Source organism: Hippoglossus stenolepis, chromosome 8, assembly GCF_022539355.2.
Source record: "Hippoglossus stenolepis isolate QCI-W04-F060 chromosome 8, HSTE1.2, whole genome shotgun sequence".
In the NCBI taxonomy this organism is placed as follows: Eukaryota; Metazoa; Chordata; class Actinopteri; order Pleuronectiformes; family Pleuronectidae; genus Hippoglossus; species Hippoglossus stenolepis.
The window spans coordinates 23,265,318-23,290,870 of record NC_061490.1 but is presented as its reverse complement, the minus strand read 5'-3'; the positions used below and the strand labels follow the sequence as shown (position 1 = coordinate 23,290,870).

The following is a 25,553-nucleotide window of genomic DNA, read 5'->3' as shown; positions in this document are numbered from 1 at the left end:
AGGGGCCATTTTGAACCACACGGCGGTGTCAGCACACTGTTGACTGGTGAGAGGGACGTGTGAGACACAAATAAACAAGAAGAGACACAAAGTGTGGAAAGTAAACAGCAAAGTCGTGAACTGTATTGGACATAAGTGCATTTAACTGTGAGTATAATGTAAATAAACCAAATCTATCATGTTTATTATATAATAATGTGTCAAGAAGCTTTGCCTTAATGCCTGAGTTATTAGATCACCTGTAATTTGACAAACAGTCACAATGTGTATTGGTTTGTGTTTAACTGAGAATAGAAGTTTAGTTTGTGGTAAACGTGTTGTTGGATCAAAGTGGTGATGAGAGCCAGGCCTGTTCAGCATCACACATTCAATCACACCCGGGATGTCCCGGGAGAAGTGGGGACACATCTGTCCTGCAGATGTGCTGCTTGTCCACTTTGCCCTGGAGACGCTTCTCCACACGTTCGCTCAAAGTGGAGCCAAGAGTTTAACATTTTGTTGGAGACACTACAGTGACATCATTGGATGAGTAAATGTGCTGTGATAATCTCTATGGTCTTAATCTGCATCTCTACTTTGAATCTGCATCTTTACTTTGAATCTGAATCTCTCCTTTAAATCATAATCTCTAATCTGCATCTCTGTTCTAATTCTGCATCTCTACATTGAATCTGAATTTAAGAGAAACGTGGCGATAGTTTAGAACAAGAACAGAACAAAGATGTTAATTTTATTGTCACACATAAACACAGAGTAATCTTGCAATGGTCTCCTTTATTTCTAGATCTGTACATGTGCACCAATAAATAATAAAAGGACAACAGACAGTATTAGATCTTATGCAGGAAGTCAGTGTGCAACAACTGCCCCCCCCCCCTGATAAAGGCACGTTTAAACCACTGTTTGCTCAGGCGTCTCACTTATAAAACTTTCCCTCCCTGGGTTTCCCTCTAAACTCTGCTGCTCCCTCTTGTTACAGGCCAATTAATGAGGCGGCTAAACTCACTAATTGGCCACTTAATTGGCCCCTGTAGCTGCGCGCGCTGCTCCCACCGGCTCCTCCAGCACCATCCATCCTTCTCTCCAGTCCATCCATCCATCTCTCCTCCTCTGTCCTCCTCTGTCCTCCTGCTTCCCAGACATCACAATCCCACCTTGTCACAACGATTTAGGGTCAGCTCCTGCAGACAGGAGGGCGGAGGGGGGGGTGAGCTGCTCCAGCCGCGGATCCAGCCGTGCTCCCCGGCCGCCCTCCTCTCATCCTCCAGCACCTCCATCACTATCTCCCTCCCACTCTATCTCCGTGTTTTATGTCTGCGTCACAACAAGTCGAGAGGCGAGAGGGAGAGGGGGGGTGGTGGGGGGGGAGAGAGAGAGAGAGGCAGGGATGATGGCGTCTCTGGCGGCTTGATGCTGCTGCGCTGACAAACCCGCTTTAATAGCATAGGTGTCGGCGGAGAGGCGGGGTGCTGCTGGCGAGGGGGGCGGGGGTGAGAGCCACAAGAGACGGGGACATGACGAAACAGCAGCGCGGAGGAGGACGGACAAACTAGGCTGAGAGACGGACGGACAGTCAGTCGCCTTTACCCCCTTTACCTCCTCCTCCTCCTCCTCCTCCTCCTCCTCCTCCTCCTCCTCCTCCTCCTCGCTGACGGCTTGACTGACACACACACATGCACGCACGCACGCACAGCCGCCTGGCACATACATGCACACCATTCACTTTTTTTCCCCGGCTGCGCATCCTGGAGTAATTGGGTAACTGGGAAGCTCCACGGCAGATGAGGGCATCGCATGTCCAGCCTGGCCCGGGAATCCGCGTGACCCCCGACGGATAGGAGTTCTCCACTTGACAGGTACCCTTCAACCCCCTGCACATTCTCATACCTGGCTGCTTCTCACAAAAGGCTGCACATGCACTGTTATGCATCCTGCGTCTGTCTTGACTTGAGTGCATGTACTGGAACAAATGCTCAGCGTGCAGAGATAATGCCCCGCTCTGTCATTTCCATGCGGCTAATCAAGTTTTTTAAGATGTTGGGAGATGAGAAAACCAGCAAAGTGCACGACTGATGCTTCAAGTAGCTGCACACTCATCTTTGTTCATTCAATCAAACTGTATTGCAGCAGAGCCCCGTTTGTGTGTGTGTGTGTGTGTGTGTGTGTGTGTGTGTGTGTGTATGTGGTGTGTGTGTGTGTGTGTGTGTTTCATGTGTGCAATAATCATTTGTCTTGCTCTCCGGTTGTGTACTCACTCTCATCTTTTACAGTGGTGGAAACAGGCTGTCGCTATGGTCTAAAAGGAGGAGGAGGAGGAGGAGGAGGAGGAGGAGGAGGAGGTTGAGATTTTAACCCCTTTGCACCGAAGCCCGTCTGTCTGAGAGCCAGCTCCGAACGCCGGGGCCATAAACCCCCTCTGTCAGCAGCGGCAGCAAAGTATTCATCGAATAAATCGGATTTCCATTTCACATGAGCGCCGCTTTCTCCCTCTCTCTCTCTCTCTCTCTCTCTCCCCCTCTCTGTCTCTCTCCTCAGGATGGGGGGAGTAAGTGAAGGAGATGATGTGTTGGCTCGATGGAGTGATGGACTACTGTACCTCGGCAATGTAAAAAGAGTAAGTGCATATACGGGAGTGGGTGTGTGTGACAGAGAGAGACTTTTTGTGAGTCGCAGAGTGTGTTCACCTGGATTTAAAGCGACTTCCATTTACTTTTGTCAATCATCCCGCTCACCTGCTATCTCCCCCTCAGGTCGACGGCGTCAAGCAATGCTGCCTGGTGAGATTTGAGGACAACTCTGAGTTCTGGGTGCTGAGAAAGGACATTCACTCGTGTAAGTGGAACTCTCTTCTTCCCCTCTGCTCTCCCTCTCCTGTCAGCCAGAAGAGTAAATAGCTTCCTGTTGGGAGCACTTTGTGTTGCCTGTTGTTAAATAATGCTCCTGGCCTGAGGTTTTTCCGAATCGCTGAACTCACACCGAAAAGCGAAAACTTTACCCGAGGAGCTGCACAAACACTTTTTTTCCCCAGATTCCTCCTGCTGATGAGGTTCAAACTTTAAATTCTACGTCGCACCTTTCATCTCAGGATCTGCGATTGGTCGTCTGAGAGGAGATAACAATCGTGTTCAAGGTTACGAGCGCGGGCCCCCGAGTGTTCAGATGGGGGCACGTTCGGGTGTAATTGGTATATTAGAGTCTATTTAGGAATTTATTAGACTAATGACTCCTCGGGGAAATGGCGCCCTCCCACTCCACCTGACATCAAGGAGGAAGTTGGACACTTGTTAGGACCACGCTGAATATCTGCCCATCAAATGAAGTGAAATCTGAAAGGGTGCAGGAGACACTGAAATCAATGAGGTGGCAAGGATGTGAATCAATATACATAAATTAATCCTGTTGACTGCTCTCTCTCTCTCTCTGTCTGTCGTCCTCTCTCTATCTTTCTGCGTTTGCCTCAGTTGCCGCTGGAGTGGAAGAAGTTTGCTGTATCTGTGACGCGCCGCCTCTTAAAGAACCCCTCATAAATTGTCTTAAATGTCGCCACGGTAAGGAAGCACGCCTCATCACGCGCTGTCAAGCGGTGGCTCTCCACCCGCTCCTGCACTGACCTTGAAGATTTGACATGCCGTGGTAAATAAGTGTTGCTCTTCTTTAAAAAAAAAGAAAACAACCAACACAGAAAACCACATTTCATAAATGATAGATACGAGTTGTTGCACCTGGATCCTGACTAGAATGAAAACGATTGAGGAGGCGGTGGAAGTTTGTTTGTGGACTTTGAGGTGATTTTACTCGGGCTTTTAACTGATTTAAAGATCATCTACAGATTTGTTTTTAAACACTTCTGCATGTTTGTGGATAATAATCTGTGTCTGATTACAAACAAACTAATTATCTAATTAGGAATGAGCCTCATTCCACATTAATAAGTGTAACTGTTGGACATAAGACGTGTTAATGCCATAAACTTGCATTCAAAGTGAGCTGAGAGAGGTTTTCCCTCTTCGGCAGGTGTTTTAAAAACTGCTCTCTGGTTTCTCATGGGCCATTTTGCACGATAATAAGCAAAACGTGTTTCTGAGTGAGGCGGGGGGGTTTTAACAGTAACAGCCTGAATCATGATGAAATTAAATATCCTGATGTGCAAGATGGCAGAAGTTTTGCAGAACCCGCTCGGCTCCAGGATGCACAAAGCAGGAAATGGCAGCAGGATTTTGCCGCCTGTGTCTCCACAGCTCTGTCAGGCGACCAGAGCTGCCGTCACTTTGTTTTGAGGAGGAAAAAATAAATAAAGCAGACAAACTTACTTCCCCGCTCCCGGGATGTAAAAAGTATAGTCAAGTATTTTTGCATGTCGCTGAAACAACCCCAGCAGAGCACTAAAAAAAACGTGGAGCCGCTCTACCATTATTGTCACTCCGCCTGTCTGTGTGGCAAACACGAATTAAACGCTCTGCCTCCTCCTCCCATTACAGGTTATCATCCAGAGTGCCACACGCCAACCATCGAACCGGAAGCTGACAGCGATTCGTGGATATGTCGGCAATGTGTCTTTGCAGTCGCAACCAAGGTCAGACCGCGAATCTCTCCGTCTCACACTCTGGGGGAGGAAGAAAAAAACATTCAGTGTTGTAGTGTTGGATAAATCCAGTCAAATATATCAAGCGTTGCTGTCACCACAGTGTTGTGTGCGGCAGGTAATGGGTTTATCTGAGGCAGGGGCGCACTAATTCCCTCAGTATTGACTCCGAGTTGGGATGTTCTACATTGTGTCCGAGAAATCGTGAACAGTCAATAGTTACGAGGCTGAAAAACTGCCACGGAGTTGATAGAATTAGATTTAAAGTCAATCAATCACATGTGCTCCAGTTCTGTAGATATGAGACGAGACCCCGGTTAATTGTCAATCGCTCAATGTCCGTCTCTCATTGTCCAGACTCCTGCTGGCCTCGGTCACTATCTCTCACCGCTGACCTACAATAAAATCAGACGAATGGTTTTTCCTCCGCCGTCGAAGGCGATCTGTCTTAGGACGCTGATTTGAGTGGACCCGTCCACCTTGTGCTCTAAACTTGTGTGTTTTCAGAGAGGCGGGGCCCTCAAGCGGGGACGCTTTGCCCGGCTCATGCAGTTCATGAAACTCCGACTCCCTTACCAGCTGTCGTCTCTGGACTGGGACCCGCAGCACCTGACCAATCAGCAGCAGTGTTACTGCTACTGTGCCGGACCTGGAGAGTGAGTGACTCTGCAGAGGCCAGTTTCAGTTTGAATGCACCGTTTCATGTCGGCTCTCTTTTTTTCGCGGGAGACGTTTTTTTTCCTCTCGGAACTTTGATCTCATCTGTGTCAATGTCATCGTTTGGATTATGTGTGAATGGCATGCGGCGAATCAGACGTGTGTCGGGCGGCATTAGTGGGATTTCTTGGGAGTTTGTTTTGACTTTCATGGGATGATGTCTGAGCTGAATCAATCCAGATACTGTCAGGAGAGATGTCAGTCAAAAGAAAAGTGCATCAAATTGTCTTTTTGCTGTTTTTCATACTTTCCTCCTTTGCATATCTTTTGCTTATGTCTGCAAACTCCACACATCTGGCGTCTAAAGCAGAATCAAACAAACTCCCATCTGCCACATCTGTATGAGTAGTCGATACCTTGTGGGAGTTTACACCTGTAGACGCATCTCAGCGTAGGAAATGTAAACTGTCGGGCAGCCGCGCTCATCAGCCGTCCTGAGTTATGCATAAATGCAGAGTCCTCGTCAGACAGATGTTGGACGCATTCTTTCATTCATCTGTTCTAAGTGTTGCTGTTGTTTTTTCTCGTTGAATCGCAGGTGGAACCTGAAGATGCTGCAGTGCGGAGGCTGTGGTCAGTGGTTCCACGAGGCCTGCACACAGTGTCTAACGAAGCCATTACTGTATGGAGACAGGTGCGTTGTCGAGCATCACTGGGAGAACTGCCCTTCTTCACATCCGCGATTATAATTCTGTCATTCATTCATTATAATAAACGTAAAAGTCTGGTTGGCTTTTCGTACTTTGAATTACATAAAAATAATAGAATGACGCCTCCACAAGTGCCAGACAGTCCTTTAAATACATTCACAGATATCAGCTTGATTATTGTCATTAAGGTCCATGAATTATTTTGTGGGAAATTGGTGAAAATGTAAAAGAAAAAAAAAAGGGTTATTTTGCAATGTTTAAGAAAATGACGAAATAATTCCTGGATCTGCTCCTTTAGTTTTTTCTTGGATCGTTTCCCATCTTCCCATCAAGTATCACAGAAATCTGTTGAGTGGTTTTTGTGTAATCGTGTTCACAAACAAACCAAACAATGGACAAATGGAGTTTGAGACTATAGATTGTAATATATAACCATTATTGTAATTGTACAGGTGGCACAACTTCTGTTGCTCACCAGCAAACCCTCAGTCTATACTGACACCAGGCCGGAACACGTCACTACAACCTGAGATGTATTAAGATAAGATAAGATAAGATAAGATAAGATAAGATAAGATAAGATAAGATAAGATAAAACGGGGGGAGATTCAGTTGTTACAGCAGCAGGTTTCCCAAAGAAAGATAATTAGAAGAAAAGGATTAAAGTGTTCTAAGAGCAGCTCAGTCTCCAGATCTAAACTCCACAGAACTGGTCTGGGATGAACTGGTTAGAAGCAACACGTGTATGGGAACTTCTGCATTGGATAAAAAAGTATATTTATATTTATTTCAATTTCATGATTCCTCGTTTCAAAAATGTTGTTTTGTTTTCTGTTTTAATTTAAGAAAAACACTGAGACATTAAATTATGTAAATCTAAGGAACAGCCGGTAAAACTTCTGACTGTTGAAGTGAATCACTTTCCTCACAAAGGAATTCAATTTAAATGAACATGAAAACATTTAGAGAGAAAACATAGGAAATCAGTCTGTAGAGCGATTTTCACTCCTCTTTCTATTTGTACGTGTCAGTAGAAACACAGACCCTGTATTTGTGAGCAGCCGAGATCAGCCAGTAAAACCAGGATCTAATATTTGGTTTGTGTTTTTTAATGAATGTTACAAACCAGAGCCACTCAGTGTTTGTTTTTTTTAACTTTAGGAATATGCCAATAATTGAGGAAGACATTTTCTCTGTAGACAAAAGGTCTCAGTGGTAAAACCTCACTCTGATCAAGATAATCAGTGGAAGACGTGTACATGACAGCTCCCCCCCCCCCTTGTCAGTTAACTGCTTTAATTGGTTTAAGACTAAATGATTAGTGCTCGTGTTAATGCACCCGCTGACTCGTCTTTCAAGGACAAGCTCTCCGCTCACGCTCGGAGCCGAGACGGCGACAGAGCAGACGTATCGCCTCTCTCCCAAGTTTCTGATACGATGCCGGGGCGGATGCACGAGGTGCCGGTGGCAGCGCAGTTAGACGGGGCGGCATCTCGTGCGTGTAATAAAATGTATCCATCCATTAAGTTATTATTGTCATTAACCATCTGCGTCAGCTGACTGGGATTTACACCCACACTGACACTGTGTTATTGCCGAACCTGTCTGAGGAGGAGGAGGAGGGGGATTAGATCTAGATTGACAGTCGGGGAGAGCGAGGCCCCGGACGGGTGCAACATCTGCCGAGCATGTGACGGAGGAAGAGTGAAGACGCAGTTCACAGTTGGAATAGTAAACACGTACCGCCGCCATAACCGAGTCTGCACTTCATCTCTCCCAACGACCTTCTGCCAACACGTGCACAGAGGAGGACAGACGCACAGGAGGCTCAGGGTCACCCCCCACAGAATATTATACCATGGATCAGATATACCTGTCCCTTCATTCTCAGTCAGGCTGATTTATATGGCAACGTTCACAGAGACAAGAGACATGTGTGGATTCTTCAAGGGAAGTGAAATGGAAGACGAACTTTGAGGCTTCTCTAAAAAGGAAAGAAAAACTGTAGTGAACATTCAATAAAGCGTAAACCTCCGATATCAGTCCTGTAAATATGGCTGATTTCTTTCATCATGATCCAGGAATTATTCTGTGGGAAAATGGTGAAAATATAAAAAAAAAACGTCCCCTTTTCACATTATTAAAGAAAGTGATAAAAGATTCCTGGATCAGCTCCTTTGTCCAGATCCGCTAAACAAAGTTCTCACACAAGCACATTGACGGAAAACACAATCGCAAAAGCCACACAATGGAAACACAACTGCAGTGCAAGTGAGCAAACAATGGACGTTGACAGTGAAACGAGCAGAGTTACTCTCTCGTCGTTGTTTGAAAACCCGGACAGGTCAGCCGCCACTTAAAATGTGGTGCCTGTGTATTTTAGGTGCTTTCTTCCTTTTTGGCTTCTCTAAGCAGTTGTGCCGTGTTTTCCGTTGATGGGCTTGTGTGAGACGTCTCAGTCGAAGCACATACAAGTACACCAACGTTTCGAGGAAATAGGTTCAGTAGTTTTTGTGTAATCCTGTTTAAAGACAGACAAACAGCACGTAAAACGTTTTTTTTTCCTCTGTCCACTGTTTCTGTTTTTCAGGTTTTATCAGTTCCAGTGCTCTGTGTGCACAAAGGGACCAGAGACCATCCAAAGACTACCCATGACCTGGTCAGTAACACAGACACAGACATAATAACCACAATCACTCATTTTAGAGAGTTTAACACCAATTTCAGTATATTTCCATGTGTAGTTGGGTCCAAAACTCAAGAAATGGGACCTTTGAACCACAACGTAACAACAAAGACTGATATCGCTCGATGTAAAATATGTAATTTAACAATCTTTCTAGTTACTTAGATAGAGAAGCTGCATTCAGAAGTCTGAGTAAAGTCTGTACCCAACTCTCCAGACTTTACCCGCAGGTCGTGTCTGAAAACGACTTTAGTTCGTTACTTTGCTCTGGATAAGGAAACACTGATATCTCGTTAACGCAAAGCCAGATGTCGGAAATAGGAAATATTCTGATATTTCTGTATTTCACCTGCTTCTTCCGATCTAAACTCTCACCTCTCTCTCTTTGAATGCAGGGTGGACTTGGCTCACTTAGTGCTCTACCATCTCTCGCTGTGCTGCAAGAGGAAATACTTTGATTTTGACCATGAAATCCTGTCCTTCACCAACGAGAACTGGGACTCGTTGCTCCTGGGCGCGGTATTGATATTTCCCCCGTTTAAGCACCATGATGCAATCGTGTGAAATGCCGCCAGCCTTCATGCATTTGAGTCATAAAGCCTATTAAGCACTGTTAAAGTAAAATGTAATGTTAAATAACAGTGTGACCTCTACATTAGCTCAAAGGGGAATAACTCATTAGCTTAAGTTGAATATTTTAACCATGTTTGATTAGTCTGAGTTGTCTATTTCAACTGTTTATCCAATAGTTTTACTAACATTTCAATTATGAATCCGTTACCTTTTCTATGGTGCAAGCTCCACTTAAAGGGAGAAAATATGAGCTTTCAAGAATAAAGTCGGAATATTAGGCTACGTGTCGGTTTAGATGGTAGATATCAGTAATACTTTAGTATAAGTTTCACAAAGTTATGTTATCTTTTGGCTCATCAGCTCCATATAATCATCAGGATCAGGACTTTCAAAAGATTGTGAAAGAAACTGTGTTGGCTGTGAGGTTATCGCTATTTACATCCGCAGGTTACGCAGTTTCTCAAATTTGTGCCTCCAGAACAAAGATAATTAGATGAAGAGAAGGAGACGAGAGCAGCTCAGTATCCAGGTTTAAACTCTGTCGAGCTGGTTTGGGATGAACTGGACAGAGGGAGAAACTTCTGGGACAAACTTTCTGTGTTTGGCTGATGGATGAGTCCAAAAATTTTAGTAAATTCAGATCAAACTAGAACCTGGATCCGCCCTCTGATCCGGCATCGAACCAAGATGTGATGGGGTCTTCCCTGACCCTTGAGCATCTTTTCACCAAGTGTTGTGGAAATCCGTCCAGTAGTTTTTGCGTAATCCTGCTCAAACTAACACAGTCGATGTCTCCAGCATGGGTTCTCAGATAAATACATTATATAAAGATCTGTTGATTTAGTTTTATTATCCACCATTATGAGCTCCTTCCCTGATAAAAAAGGGTTAAAAGAAAAGTTCCCCTGGTTGAGAATCGCTGATCTGGGACATTATGACCAGTATTTGCAAACATTTTGATTTGGACACATCTTCAAACCGCAGTGATGAGGCGCAGAGATGTGAAACCATCTGGTTCCGAGTCTGAAGTTGTTCCACAGAGAATAAACAGGCAGATAAAAGTAGAGGTGACATCAGGGGGGGAGGGGGGGAAATATACATTTCCAGGACACGTATATCTGAGCGTTTCTGCTGTGAGCCCGTTTGAAAATGCATTGTTTGCCCTGACTTCACATGACACGTCTTTCAGCCAAGTAGGTTCCCACTTCAACGCTATTTCTGTCAGGGACCGTAGGAAGAAAATGATTGTATGCACTGGAGCTCTTTCGTCTGATGGCTGTTCGCTGTGCAAACAGAGCTCTGATTCTTCTTTTTTTTTTCCCCATTCCCATCTGTCCTGCAGCTCTCTGACACGCCGAAGCAGGACCGCTGTCACAATCTCCTCAACGCTCTGAACTCCCACAAGGACAGGTGAGTCCCCGCATACGATGAGAAGAATAAACAGCCGCCACACACGGCTGGAGTGATGAGCAGCGCTGCCATGAATACAGGCGGCTTCTCAAAGCGTAGTGTCGGACATGCAGGTTTGAAATAAGCGACGTCGATTGCGCCTGATGAAATGTGACTTTTGTGTAAAGGACAAAAGTCAAAGGGATTTCATCATGATTGGTTTGAGTTGTTAAAAAATGGGCAAAGTTACAAAACTGCTAATTTCTCCAGGCAAAGTCTGCTCAGATACAAGCTGCACCAAACTAGCTGCACTAAATATGAAAGATTTTTTTTATATCTTGATTTATTCTGTGGGGAAATCAGTGAAAATGTCAAAAAAGTAAAAACGCCCCATTCTCATAATTAATAAAAGGAAGTGACAAATTAAAATTCCTGGATTCCTTCTTTCCTGATCCATCAAAGTTTCCACCAAGTTTCGTGATAATCCGTCCAGTTGTTTTTGTGTGATCCTGCTAAATGTCAAACTCAAGAGTGACAACCTCCGCCGAGGCCGTTGTGAAACCATATTTAAATTATTTTTAGATTTTTATTTGGATCTCTACCAAATTACACACTAATAAAAACCTGTCCCCCTTTTCATCGAGATTTAGAAATTATATTTATTTGTATTATAAAAAGTTTGAAACACTTTATATTCCTGGATCCCTGACCCACAAAGCATCCTTCATCCAAGTGTCCTGGAAATCCATTCTATTGTTTTTGTGTAATCTTGTTGACAGGGGGTGAAAACATATATATTATACACTCACTACCTTTAAAATGTACTTTAAGCTACTTTTTCATTTGGATAAAAACTGCAATTTCTAACACGACTTTAAAACCAGACCAGTCTCGCTGCTGCTGCTGCTTCTTCTTCTTCTTCACGCGCTGTGTCTCTGATGTCGCCTCAGGTTTGTCTCCGGAAAGGAGATCAAGAAGAAGAAGTGTCTTTTTGGGCTCCAGGTCCGAGCCCCGCCTCCGCTGACCTCCGATTCGTCTCCCCTTATCACGGAGCCACCTATCAACATCACACACCGCAGAAGGTCAGAGTAAGGACAGAGTCTCTGCTTTCAGCTCTTATCTCCAGTCGAGCTCTGGGATTCCCACGGGGTACAGACTTATTATGCATGAACAATTAACTCAGGAATCAAAGAACTTGCAATTTTCATTTGCCAGCAGAAGTATCTGTGTCTAAATATTCCTCTGAAAAGAGTATTAAATTCCCCCGTGTGCTTACATGTGTACGTCTGTAAGTGTGTGTGTGTGTGTGTGTGTGTGCACATGTGCATACACGTGTTCCTGCAGTTTGCACATTTCATAGTCACACTTTTCATTTTGAATAATTCTTGGCACTTAGCTGCTGCTTATTCAGACGGAATTATAATGAAATAATTTGCAGTGGAGCGGTGAGTGGGTGGATGTGTGGGTGCGCTGGAGGTGGAGGTGGGAGCTCTTATGAAAACAATTTACACATATTTTCAGTCGTTTATCGTCCTTTGCTCGTCTGAGTCGCTGCGAGCCGCAGGTTTCCAGTGACCAGAAACACACACACAGAGAGAGAATGGTTGAGTGGACGTGAATTCAGGTTTTGAAGATAAGGATTAATCCCGTATTAGTCTCACATCAGGGGAAGTGTCACAGCGGCAAAGAGGACGGTAAAGAAATAAGATACATAAATAAACTTGAAGGCCGGGACTAGTGGCCCATCTCATGATGTTAAACCAACACTCTCGTTATAATTAAATCACAGTAAAACCTTTTATACACCGCAACTAGCAGGTATACGCAGGTTTAAAACTAAATGGATATTTAAATGATATTTAAATAGACTTCCTCCATTTGAGAATGGCTTTGAACTACAAGCAGCTGACTTCCACATCCTGCACGAACCAACACAAAGCCTCATTTGTCCTGATCTTCCCTCGGTCATGGACGTATGAAAATCACTTCAGTATTTTTTGAGTAATATTGCAGACAGACAGACAGACAGACAGACAGACAGACAGACAGACAGACAGACAGACAGACAGACAGACAGACAGACAGACAGACGAACAGACAGACAGACAGACAGACAGACAGACAGACAGACAGACAGACAGACAGACAGACAGACAGACAGACAGACAGACAGACAGACAGACAGACAGACAGACAGACAGACAGACAGACAGACAGACAGACAGACAGACGGCAATGAAAACATAACCTCCTGGCAGAATTTGCAAGTTAACCTATATATAAACATGAGGAAATAAAAACATAGCAATGATATACACAGTGTAAACAGAATACATATACAGCGTACACTGGACTGCAGAGACAGAAAATGAGCATTGCACAGTTACAATAAAGTTACACCTGAGTGAATTTGTTGTGCGGTCGCAGAATTTGTTGTTTGTGGTCGACTGGGAGCAGAGCAGGTTGAAAAGTCTGACGGCAGCACAGGGAGTAACTTTATAAAGATACACGAGGCCCCTTTACACGATTTGTACTTAAACTTCATAAGAAAAAAACGACAAATGTCCGTGTGCTTGTGTGGTTTTATACTGTAAATACTTTATAAGCAGAGAATACAAAAGTGCCTCAGAACACAAACTAGAGCAAAGTTGAAAGAAGAAAGAGGTGAAACTTACTATGTAAACATTTTTAATATTTAAAATATCCACGTTAATATGTAGAGTTAACATTAAAAGAGTTTACTGAACACTTTCCTGCCAATATGACATTTCAATGCATTAACTTCATTATCTTTCCTTTCCATCACCCTCAAGACAAATGTACTCTTCACTCAATGATCATATTTGTACACATGTCACTGCTGTGGGACTTTATGAACTCTAATGTCTGTGATCCTGCAGAGAACTGCAAAATAAATATCCAAATCTAACGGGATAATTCTAATTAAAAAAACGTTTCCCATTAGACGCCACCTTAGCTTTTCTTAAGAGTCGCCCACAGACCACAGTGTCGCCTCTGTCCTCGACACGTCTCATGATGAAGTGGTGGTGAAGAGCAGTTTACCGAGCACACTCCCGCCTGTAGGAGTTTTAAATCCCTCTGATCTTAATGACTCCATTGTCTCTCGCTCGGCGTCGCCCCCAAGACAAATATACTGTTTATTTAATTTCCTGCTGCGGGTACCGCTCTAATTATAGCGTAATGATGAATTTATGTATGTTGTGTACTCCACGCAGCGTAGACATTTCGGCCTCTAGGGGGATTTCAGACCCCTTAAATCCCATTTTCATGAATAAGTCAGAAAAGACGAGCTGCGAGTTTCCACCGGAAACACGACGACAGGGAACCGAGTGTTTCATGTTTGACTTTTTTTTTCTTCTTTTCACGCATTTCACTTTGACGATTTGTCTCCATCACAATCAAAGGGTTTCTCGTCTCGCTGCCCTCGTCTTCTTGTGTTGGACGCCCCCTCGGCGGACCTTCGCAGGAGACACGCTAATAAACTAAACGTGGCACTTTGGGACTGACTGTGTGTGTTCCTGTCTTAATTTATGTGTGTTGTTGTTCACTCCAGCCCGCTGTCACTGCCCTGCCAGAGGAGAGTCGGGGGGCCCGAGTCCCGTAAATCAAAGCGTCGCATCATGGAGACACAGGTCAGTGCCTCTGTCTCCAGCTCAGGGCATCAGGGGGGAGGTGGGGAGGTGGGGGGAGGTCTGGGCCACAAAACCTCTGTGATTATATTCTCCCTCTTGGTTCTTTTCTCTTTTCATGCAGACAGGTAAACAGCTCTCTGTGATCCAAATAACCTGTCAGTCAGCCGCTGTGATGAAGGTTCATTTCGCAGTCGAGATCCGTCTGCGTTTGTCTTTTTTAACAAACCCGGTGCAGCTCCGGCGCCGCGGTGCCTTTTCTGCTCTCTCTCTTTAGCTGCGAGTTGAACGCCTGCTGATGCTCTCATGGTTCGGGCAGAGGTAGCGTGTGTGTGTGAGTGAGAGTGAGAGTAGAGGTGTTTAGCTCGGTTCAAATATATAATTCAAACATCGGTGTATTTCATCAACATCTGCACGTCGGGCGGGCGCGTTTATCACGATCATCAAACCCCAATCCCCCCCCCTCCCGTGGATCACGCTGCAAACAGGCAACATCACACGTGGCAGATACTATTTTTGCACAGCATTCTTATAACCACGCTCATTGTGCCGCGTCCTCCCACACATCACTCTGATCCGTGTGTGTGTGCACGTACAGTAATCCTGGAACAATACGCTCCGGAGAGAGAACTCGTCCTCACTCCGGCACATCCAGGCCGCATCGTGCCCCCTCTGATCGATGCTAATCTCCGTCCTTCTTGGAGGAGCAGGTTTGTTGTAGCAGGGGTGGGGAGGTGGGGGGAGTGTAAGTGAGATGGGAAGGAATGCTGATATGCGTAGTCTGGGATCACTTCCAAATGCACTTTGCAGTCGATTACAGTTTGGCCAGGTGGTGCTGGCACCTTGACAGTGCAGCATTGACAGAGCACATCCATTTAAAGGCACAGACACCGACGGAGGCCGGTGAATAATAATCCGTGAACAGTATTTCTGGAGGAGAGAACGACAATGGGGCCCCGAGTGTGATGTCGTGTCGGAGTCACACATTTAGCTGGTCGTTTGTACTTGTACATGGGGTCGTGAGAAGAAGGCGTGTCAGGAGAAGTGTCTCGCTCACACGTCAGGTCCGTGTCGTGTGCCGTGGAGGTGAAATGTTGGAGCCTCGGGATGATGTGTCACATCCATCGATGCTGTTAGTGTTGATTGATGGATACGTCTGCTCATTTCTGTTTCCCCGCCCCGACAGGAGCATTCAATTATCGCTCTTACATTTAATAAACAGAAGAAAAGAACCACATTTCACTCTGGTTTTCTTTGCACAAACCTGTATGTAAATGTGTTTACGGTTCCGTGTGCATGATTAACTTCGTGCACCAGTGAGCACCGAGGTATCAGCGCTCGATTGACTCCCGTGATGATTTTGGCGTCGAGACACAAGCTGGTCTCTGTGTTTGCCTCCTGTGCTCAGGCTTGTCCACCTCCGGTCGCTGCCAACCCCATTGAGCTGCTGCCATGTTGTCATGGTTACATGGGAGAGGCCAACCTTTACAACTCCAGGAAGTCCGAGGAGGAGCTCAACCTGAGGTAAGGAGTCGTTGTGCCGTGTTGGTGTCTGTGGTGCTCGGTATCGACGAGTGTGAGAAGAGTTAATGGGTCAGCTGCTGTTTGTTCAAGAGCGCCGCACATCTCTTGAGCAAACAACCGACTGAAGAGTCTCCATTTTTTCCAACCATGACAGATCAACATGATTAATGCACGAGGAAACTTTACGATTTATTGCAGGAAACCATCAGGAGAGCTTGTGATGAAACCAATTTACTTGGTAGAAATTATTTCCAATAAAAACTTAATACAACTGAGTATTTTCAGAAGCCTAGAAGTTAAAGTTTCAGACAGAGGTTGGAAAACTGAACCTTGAAATTCTATCGTTTGGATCTGGATGAAAACACGATTTCGATTGAAGCCGTTGAAAAAGCCGTTGACTTTGTGCGTCTGGTCCTCAGCTCTCCTCCCAAACGGATGTACGGCCGCTACCACTCCACCTACAATGGAAACACTGCACTCTCCAGGAGCCTCCATCACTACAACAGGTTTTTAATCACTGGTCATCCTCATTTCCCACAACTCTGCTCGACATGTGCAGAGGAGCATACGAGGCTGAGCACTGGGCAACAGAAAGATAGTGATTGTGAAGTGATAGAAATGTTGATATTGGATTTACAGTTTGAAATCGTTATTATTACAAAGGCTTTTAAACTTCTTTTTCAGTTTTGAAGTAACTGGATTACTTCATTTACTTCATTTCAGATTATTTGATTTAATTGTTGTTCACTCTCCTTTTTGCTCTGTTTTTGGTTTCCACCATCGTCTGGTTTGAAGATGGACGACATGGCGGCTCCCTGAAAGTGAAGCCAAAGTGTCTGAATCGCCATCTGGTGGTTGGCTGTAGTATAGGTCATAAATCCTGCCTCCTCCATGTTAGTGGATGGGACATGGACCAAACTAATACCTCAAAGTAGACGTCAAATACATTTTTCTCGGAGATGGTGCTTTGTGATTTTAGGTAGTTCTTATCCCACTGATTTTTCTGTTAAGTTTAATTTAATTAGTTATCTGATTCTATAAAAGTGAGGTAATACCTCATGTTTGACAGCTGAGACCAACTCACGATCGATGGAGTATGTTTATGTTTAAGTATATTTGGTCCATTTCTTATCGTCAAAAATTCCTGTTGTGTATTTATTGAACTTTATGTTGTCAAATCGTCTATAAGCTTTTTTAAAAATGTGTAACAGTGATTTCCAGAGAGAGTAGGGTTTTGTGGTTTGCATCAGCATAAATAAAACCAACTGACTGAGATGCTGAGCTTGGCTGAGATGAATCAGTGCCTGTCCGTCTCTTTTCCCAGCATGGAGGACACCTGCCGGTTACCACCACCCTGCTTCCCATACCCTCTCAATTCCAACGGCAGCCATCACCACCACCCCCTCCACCAGCACCATCACAGCCACCAACACAACAACAACAACCACCAACACCAGCACCAACCGGGGCAGAAGCCGCTGGAGCCCCTCATCCTGCGAGATTTGCCCCCTTACCAGGCCGACATGGGCGGAGGCGGTGGCGTAGGTGGAGGCGGAGGAGGAGGCGGCGGAAGCGGAGGGGGTGGCGGGGGTGGCGGCGGAGGAGGAGGAGGAGGAGGGCTGGTGGGAGTCGGAGGAGGCGGGACAGTGGCCAGGAGCTGGGGTGGAGGGGAGGCGGTGAGGATCTTGGCGAGACGCGTGACGCCGGACGGGAAGGTTCAGTACCTGGTGGAATGGGACAACGTGAGTTTGTACTGAGAGCAAACAGGAAACAGAAGGACGGCTCTGCGGCTGCCGCTGGAATACTGTGTTTGAAGTACACGCAAAACAGAAAAGGAAAAAAAAAGAAAACTCACAACACGTCGCAAAGAATCCAGGTTGCTCTCATAGCATCACCTCTGCTCGGCATCATTATAACCTCACTACTCGGTATTAATGTCCCTCTTTGCTAGTGTTTCTCTGATATTTGTACTGTTAACTTTGGAATATGCCTTTGCATTTATCATGTTTTACAGTGATGAGGGGAAATAGTTAAACCTCCAGAGGATTTGTGAGATTACTGCTTTTTTTCTTTGCTAAATTATAGGATTAGTTCCCACCATTAAAACAAGAAACAAAAAAAAATATAACATGCTGCCAATTTTATATATTTTGAGAAATATGCTTATTTGCTCTCTAATAAGATGGAGACAAGAGACAGTTTAGATTAAGACTGGATGCAGGGAAACTGTCCAAATGTTGAAAACAGATCATTCTTCCACTGCCTCTAAAGTGTTTTCTTTTAATTTGTAAAGGAACCAAAAGTGTAGAGGTACAGGACCATGAGGATTATATTCATTTAAAATTCTACTGTGGTAAGAAAGCTTATTTGCAGCTAAGACATCAAACAAAGTTTCACTTTTTCAACCAAATTTAGTCCAATTATAGTCTGGAAATCTAAATATATAAATAATTTGACTCGCATCACCAAATTAGGACTCATGGGTATTTGAAAATAAACATTTTCAAAGGTAAGAAATCATTTATAGTTTTAAACAGAAGCATGGCAGCTAATATATCGGTATCCCAGGGATATCGAAGCTAAACAACCAGTTGCCAAACTCCCATCATCACTTTAGAAACGTCTCATCAGCAACTGCACCACCTCCATCAGCTGAAGGTTCCAGTTCACGAGGAGTTCAGGAGAAAATGAAGAGTGATTAATGATCCGTCGTCACAGAAACACTGTGACGTGGCGGCAGCTCCGGCAGAAGCAGAAACCTTTTATTGTCCAGGAAGAGACGGAGCAGCGCTGCCAGTCTTGTACTCGTCGATGCCTTGCTCAAGGACACTGTGACAGTGGAGGTTTATGGGATTTCACTTTCATCTCCTCACGATTTATCTTCACAAATTCTCTGGAGGTTTTTCATATTTCTTCTCATCGCAGTATGTTAGTAAAAGATTGTATACACGTTATTACCAGGTTACTTATTTGCTGAGTTAGATTTTGTCATACATCATTTACATCTAGACTATTATACGTATTAGAGATAGGAGCCACCAGACGGCTTTTGTTTTATAGATAGAATTATATATTCACAATATATTGCTATGATGGAACAACTTCATTTTATTTTTTTCACGTGGTTGCATAGTGCCTATATGGGTTGAGTACCTGCCAATCGGCCAATCGGACGACACATGAACGAGGCCACATTGCTACGGAGCAAGAGGACGTCTCTCCGTCAGTTAAAGGAGACATATGATGCTTTTTTTTCAGTTTAGAAAACACTGCTCGATACTTCCTGGGCATCGTGATGTCACAACGAGCGGTGAAACAGTTTGAGGGAAAGTGTTGTCGGAACATTAGAGCGTGTAAAACTTTTTCTCAAGTTAAACGTACGACCGTGAGTATGAGCACGATATGTCTCCTTTAAACAGATACAACCACATGGGTGAACGACGACCCGCTATCACGTTGAGCCGAGTTTTTAAACGAGAACTGGACTGTGATCAAACTGTACATTCCAAACAAACGACAAAAGAGAAATTTACTTTATACGTTACCGAAACGTCATCAGAAAGGGCCTTTTATTTTGAAAGGATGCGTGTGTTTTTTGAAGGTGCAGCCACTCTGCTGCTGCTGCTGTTCGGTTTCCTGACGCAGGAAGTTCAGTCCTTAGGGTTCAGGTGAAGAAGACGCTGACAGGCCCGACTTACTCAAACCCAGAGTCTCTTATTTTGAAGGTACAACATGAAAACAGGGCCTGACGGATCATGGCCCCTCTTCTCGAAAGCGTTCTTTCTTTTCACAGGCGAGCGGGAGCGCTGAAGCTGGATTTGATCTTTGTTACATGATTCTAGAAAACTGTGGTGCAAGTTTCAGAGTTTATATTTTATACAGAGGTTTATTTCAGTGATCTGTTCGATAAAACTTTACACCACATACACATTTGTCAGTTTTAACCTCGGAAGAAAGGTTGTGTTATTGTTTTAGTTGAAGAAAAAAAAAAAAGACAAGTGCAGCGTTTATATGGTAAATCAGACCAATGCAGACCTCTCCGATTTAATTTCAACACAATCCTCCCTGTTGAGTTCTCTCCAGTGCTGACGTGTACGTTTCAGGCCAACACCTATTCTCGTCATCCTCCTCAGTGACTGTTTGACAGTAGTTTATCAGGAAGGTCGGAACCTTTCCAGGCGATGGTGATGAATGTATCTGTGTGTTTTCTATGGTATGTCTATACCCGTCAAGTGCTTGTTATAGGTTGTACTCAAGGTGGAACTCAACCAGATTAGTTTGAGACTAAACAGGAGGAGGAGTTAAAGGACGTCCAAGCATTGAGGAACAGACTTTTATTTTGGTGGAGAGGTATAGTCTTCTTTTTTTCTTATTGGTAGTCAAGTCCAAGTTCACTTTGATGTATTTTTGGAGAAATTACGTTTGTACATGTATACTCTGCATTGACGCACCTAATATGTAACAGGAATAATAAAAAAAGTTTCACCTCATATACAGTGTGGGTTTTTTTATCTGTTTGTGCACACAGCAAAATGTAAGATGAGGTATGAGAAGAGGAGGTCCGATAAAATAAGATGATACCATACAATACGATAAGATACGTCAAGATAAGATATGATTTGATTGGATAAGATAAGATACGATAATATAAGATACGATGCAATAAAAGCCCCAACATATACTTATTAAATAAATTAAGGTATGACGAAATAAGATATGATACAATACAATAAGATAAGCTACCATAAGATACATTAAGATAAGGTATGATAAAATAAGATATGATACGATACAATAAGACAATAGTCGATAAGATAAGATAAGATAAGATAAGATAAGATTAGATTCGATACGATAAGATATGATGAGATAAGATACGATATGATAATCCCTTATTTATCCCTAATGGGGGAAATTCAGGTATTACTATTATTACTACTATTATTACTAGTATTATAGAGTAGCACCCAGTAGAACAACAGGATTCCTTTCTGACACAGAATGCATCCGTAGTTTTTACGTAATCCTGATAACTGACATACAAACATAGATGAAATCATAACCTCCTTGGCAGACGTAACAATGATGATAGAAGGGGAGTCATCGTTCAGCCTATTCTGAGGTATATTGATATTAAATAACATTATTAATCACCAGGTATATTTTGTACATTAACCCCAAAACATATCTTATATGTTATGTGTTGATGTTTCTACACAGCAGACGTCCGGGATCTACTTTAAACAACTTTAGAAATCTGTGCAGCCCATTCCAAGATTCAGGAGCCTTTCTAAATCACAGATTTCAATAAAATGTGTAAATAAACACATTTATAAAAATCTCCTCACGTCTGAAACGTGGGGCAGCTGCTTTAAAGGTGGCGTGACGTCAGCTGTTTGTGTTCTGTCATCGATCATTAGGTGGTAATCAAACACTGTTTCTGAGAATCCCTCCAAATGAGTGTGATGGGGATGATGAATCTCAGCTCAGCCAGACGCGTCCTGCAGGAGGGATTAACGACACTTCTTTGGCAGAAAATGAACCGTCGCTGCCAACGTGAGAGACAGATGTTTATTTTGTGTTTGTGCCAGTTACAATGAGTTTTCACGATGTATGGAGACGCCAAATAATGACTCTGAAGACTAATACAACAAATCTGTCTTGTTCTGTATTTGGGAGAAGCAGAGGAAAGAACAATTGGAAATCTTGTTGTCTTTTCTTTTTTCTTTTCATTTGACTGTGACAAGTATTAACTATACTTTGCAGCTGTTGGGTCAAAACTGTGCTTAAAACTATTAAGTATTTGCAGGTGTTTATGTATTTTAGTTGTGTATTTGCAGATATTTATGTATTTTAGTTGTGTATTGGCAGATGTTTATGTATTTTGGTTGTGCATTTGTAGGTGTTTTTGTATTTTGGTTGTGTATTTGCAAGTGTTTGTGTATTTTGGTTGTGTATTTGCAGATATTTATGTATTTTAGTTATGTATTGGCAGATGTTTATGTATTTTGGTTGTGTATTTGCAGGTGTTTATGTATTTTAGCTGTGTATTCGCAAGCATTTTATATTTTCACCAGCAGCTCTTGGTCTCATCTGTTTCTAAATTTGAGGAAAATACACTTTTACAGAGCTGTGGTCATTTTCACAATAAAGGGAAAAACTGGAAAAACACAAGTGTCATCGGTGAAATGAATAAACACTTTGGTTTCAGGGTCCTTGTATTTGAGCACAATGGACATGGACACATCAGGTAATGTTATTAATACCACGAGTACTATTTCTACTATGACAAGTGTCTCCTGTAAAACAGCTGCTGCACACGTGTTGCATCAATAATTGAAATCAGACAAAGGAGGAAGTAGACTGGTAAATTTCACAGTTTTAATATTTTATTTGGAGGATGCAGTTGATCCCTCTTTGTCTCTTATTCATGATGAGCTGCAGAAGTTTCATCCCTCTAGAGAAGCTGCTTCCCCCCCGTGACCCAACCCTGTTATTTCAAATTCTGAAAATGTGAGAACTTTTAAATGGTGGTTTAATTCCAGTAACTTATTTCCCTTCTCTCTCCTGTCCCATGTGTTTCCATTTGTTTACCCGGTTAGTTGCTTTATTTAAGAGGCACAAACGAGTTTAATTGACTCAACACAACTTTAATATTTAATATAAAGACTGAAACCCACTCTGGGCTTTCACCTGTAGTTGCTGCTTTCGACCACAAGATGGCGAACGCCCCTCGTTTCAACCACAGACAGGTGCAGCCCCCGTGTGTGTGTCACCTTCACGGTCCCTCAGATGCTGGGAAACAAGAGCGTTACTGCACAGTTCCTACCACGCAGGAGCTGAGAGGAGGCGACCCGCGTGACACACAAGTAAGAATCTGTACATCTGACAAAATGAACCCGATGTTTCTGAGTGAATAAGCACGAGAGTCAGTTGTTGCATCGTGGCCCTGAGAGTTCAACACACTGCAACTTCAAGAAACAAGCAAATAACCACAACACATCAAAACTAAGAAAACTACTTCCTGGATTCGACAGCACGTGCTACGAGTGCACACAAGCACACACCTGCAAACACACAAACACTTGCAAATAGACAACTCAAATACACAAACACACAACACAACTGACCAGAGAAAGGTGGAACAAAGTGTTTCCAGGGGACAAATAAAAGTGATGAACCTGTCTGTAACTTACATTTTAACAAAGATGCTCTGATATTAGCACATTTTTAATGGATGTTGACGTGTGTGTTTTTCTGATAGTAAACCTCAGTAACTTGTGAAGTCACAAACTGAACAATGATTAAATCTCAGGTGGGTTCATCACTTCTCAGTGAGTCCTCTGTTGTCACCTGTGGTACTTTTGTATTTTGTTGTTGAGTTTTCTTAAGCTGCTGTCGTCTTGACACAAGGATTCAATTTTAATTCTAAGTCAAATTAAGAAAATCTAATAATGTTTTAAAGGAGCAGAAACCACGTACAAGCTGAATATCCACAGTCGTAATACATTTAAATCTTTTGGTTCCTAAATATCACAACTTTACAGCTTAAAGGACTTTTCATAGCTTGTATTTACTCTTCTAGTTTTACCAGATTGGTTAATAACGTTCGGTTCATATTTTTATTTTGGCTCAACTTTTACAATGTCCCCCGGAGGCAGCTGACTCCAGCTCCTGTCGCCATTTTGGCTCCACAGCTTCCTCTCTCGATGCACTTCCTGTCATGTGCTGAAATCCGGCGTCCCTTGATTTTTTGAACGTACGCTGGATGAGAGGAGCAGTAATGGAGTAGAGTCCGATTCAAAAGAGAATGTGCTGGTTTTCAACAGGTCTGTAAAAGACACATTAATGGAAACTTACCTGTAAGACTCACCTGTAGTTGTCTCAATATAATGAACTGTCACAAACTCACAGTTCTGTGTTATTATGGTTCTTAATGGGCTCATTAAGACAATTAGTCTCTAAACATCCTATTGGTTGTTTTATTTGAATACATTTAAAATAGCTTTTATTTGTATTCATGCCGCGTTCCATTACATCTCGCAGCTCGGCACTCGGAATGACGTCACAGCCGAAGAATCGGACTTGATGGCGTTCCAGTTGCTCAGGAACAAAGTTTATGTTAGCCAGCTACCTACCGTTAGCAAAACCAGTTCATAACAACGCATAACGCTGCATTTCACGAATTCTAGCGTTGTAACACGTCCACAGGCAGTAGCTGGACAGTACAATGTGTACGACGAATTTAACGACAGTATTGTGCTAATAAACAGCAAAGACTAAAACTTTCACTACTGTTGATACACGCCACAGCCATCTTCCGACCTGAGGGGGCGCTCCGGTTGCAACTTCCGGTAATTCGGTAACTCCGAGCTCCGAGATGTAATGGAACGCTGCATCAGTCGCCAGGTGTACTCTGTATCATTTTACTCATTTGTTTAATAATAACTTTATTAATAAAGCCAATTTCAACATAAAACACAACATGCTACACAACAAGAAGACAAATGGTTGAAATACAGAAGGACATACATCTATAAGAATGGTGATAATAATAAGTGATGAGTTAAATTACTAAAAAAGCCTGACACCCTTTGTAAATTCAGGAATATGCTTTCTGAAAAAAGTACAAAATTCCTGTTTGTCCAGATCCGTCCCAAAATTGAATGGATTCTGTGTCATGTCCCGTCCTTCCACCAAGTTTAGTGGAAATCTGTTCCGTAGTTTTTATGTAATAAACGTCCTTATTGGAGTTAACGACATGCCGTGCTGCTTGTGGCTCCGGTCACTGTGTCAGATTCTAGTTTTTAGTCCTTCACTGCTCGATATTGAGCTCATTTGTTTCCGAAGCCGGGTTTTTAATCAAATTTCTTCCATTTCTTCTCTGTGTCGGGTAATTAACGTACAGAAAACCTTGGGCAAGGTTTATGTGTTATTCCATCAAAGGAGCACTGGAGGCTGCAACCAGCAATTATCCTCATCACCAGTTCATTGTTCAGAGAAGAACGTGTCACAGAATAATATGAGAAAATGGCCTTTTTATTCTCTGATGGGTTTTTTTTTTTGTCTGACCAGTGCTCAGCAACATGAGGACGCTGAATTTGCTTCTATAGAAAAGTGGAAAAACTCTTTGTGAATTATGATGCAATTTTATATATATTTTTTAAATAAGTAATTGATTAATTGATTAATTGACTAATCATTTCAGATATAGAATATCAATTGGTTCCTATCGGTGCCTGGGAAAATGCTGACGATGGCGCTTTATAAGTGGTCGAGGATTATGATGCAAGTTCATTTTCTTGTTTTTTTTATATTAACCTGATTTATCAGATAATCATTACGGGTATAGATTATTGATTGGTTCCTACCTGGTGAAACAATGCCATCTAGGGGGACAATAGGGGCCCAACAGCAATCTTCTTTGCCCTGAACCCCTTCTGGAGGTTAATCCGGCCATGGCATGACACACACACACACACACACACACACACACACACACACACACACACACACACACACACACACACACACACACAGCCTGAAGCACTTCTCACAGATTATTAAAATATCTTTTTCAACAGGCAAGCATAAAATGTGGACTCAAACTAAAGATAGGTTATAGATATTGGGAAACGTGCGCGCCCACACACGCACGCACGCACACTCGCAGGCGCGTTACCGGTCCTCCACCCCTCTTTCTCTCTCTCTCTCTCTCTCTCTCTCTCTCTCTCTCTCTCTCTCTCTCTCACACACACACGCACACTCGTGCTTCAGCCTCA

The 25,553-nt window shown here is 43.2% G+C and overlaps 1 protein-coding gene across 4 annotated transcripts; it reads left to right on the top strand.

Moving 5' to 3' along the window:
- Positions 1-20,261, top strand: phf1 (PHD finger protein 1). Of its 4 annotated transcripts, none has more exons than XM_035164864.2 (15): positions 1-147; positions 2,536-2,614; positions 2,751-2,832; positions 3,462-3,548; positions 4,479-4,573; positions 5,090-5,238; positions 5,838-5,933; positions 8,540-8,608; positions 9,031-9,154; positions 10,551-10,618; positions 11,548-11,685; positions 14,172-14,250; positions 15,656-15,771; positions 16,191-16,277; positions 17,096-20,261. In XM_035164864.2, exons 2-15 carry the CDS (start codon positions 2,537-2,539, stop codon positions 17,526-17,528), a joined length of 1,701 nt encoding a protein of 566 aa, XP_035020755.1. In that variant the 5' UTR covers positions 1-147; position 2,536; the 3' UTR covers positions 17,529-20,261. The 4 variants fall into 4 exon arrangements, with proteins under 4 accessions (XP_035020755.1, XP_035020754.1, XP_035020752.2 ...); XM_035164863.2 differs by lacking the exon at positions 1-147 and adding an exon at positions 1,370-1,856; XM_035164861.2 differs by lacking the exon at positions 1-147 and adding an exon at positions 1,370-1,856 and having other exon boundaries at positions 2,271-2,614.
- Positions 20,262-25,553: the final 5,292 nt, after the last annotated feature.

Coding starts and splice junctions, on each gene's coding strand:
- phf1 (XM_035164864.2), top strand. CDS start 2,537: ATGGGGGGAGTAAGTGAAGGAGATGATGTGTTGGCTCGATGGAGTGAT. Junction 2,615..2,750: donor ACCTCGGCAATGTAAAAAGA/GTAAGTGCATAT, acceptor TCTCCCCCTCAG/GTCGACGGCGTCAAGCAATG. Junction 8,609..9,030: donor CAAAGACTACCCATGACCTG/GTCAGTAACACA, acceptor CTTTGAATGCAG/GGTGGACTTGGCTCACTTAG.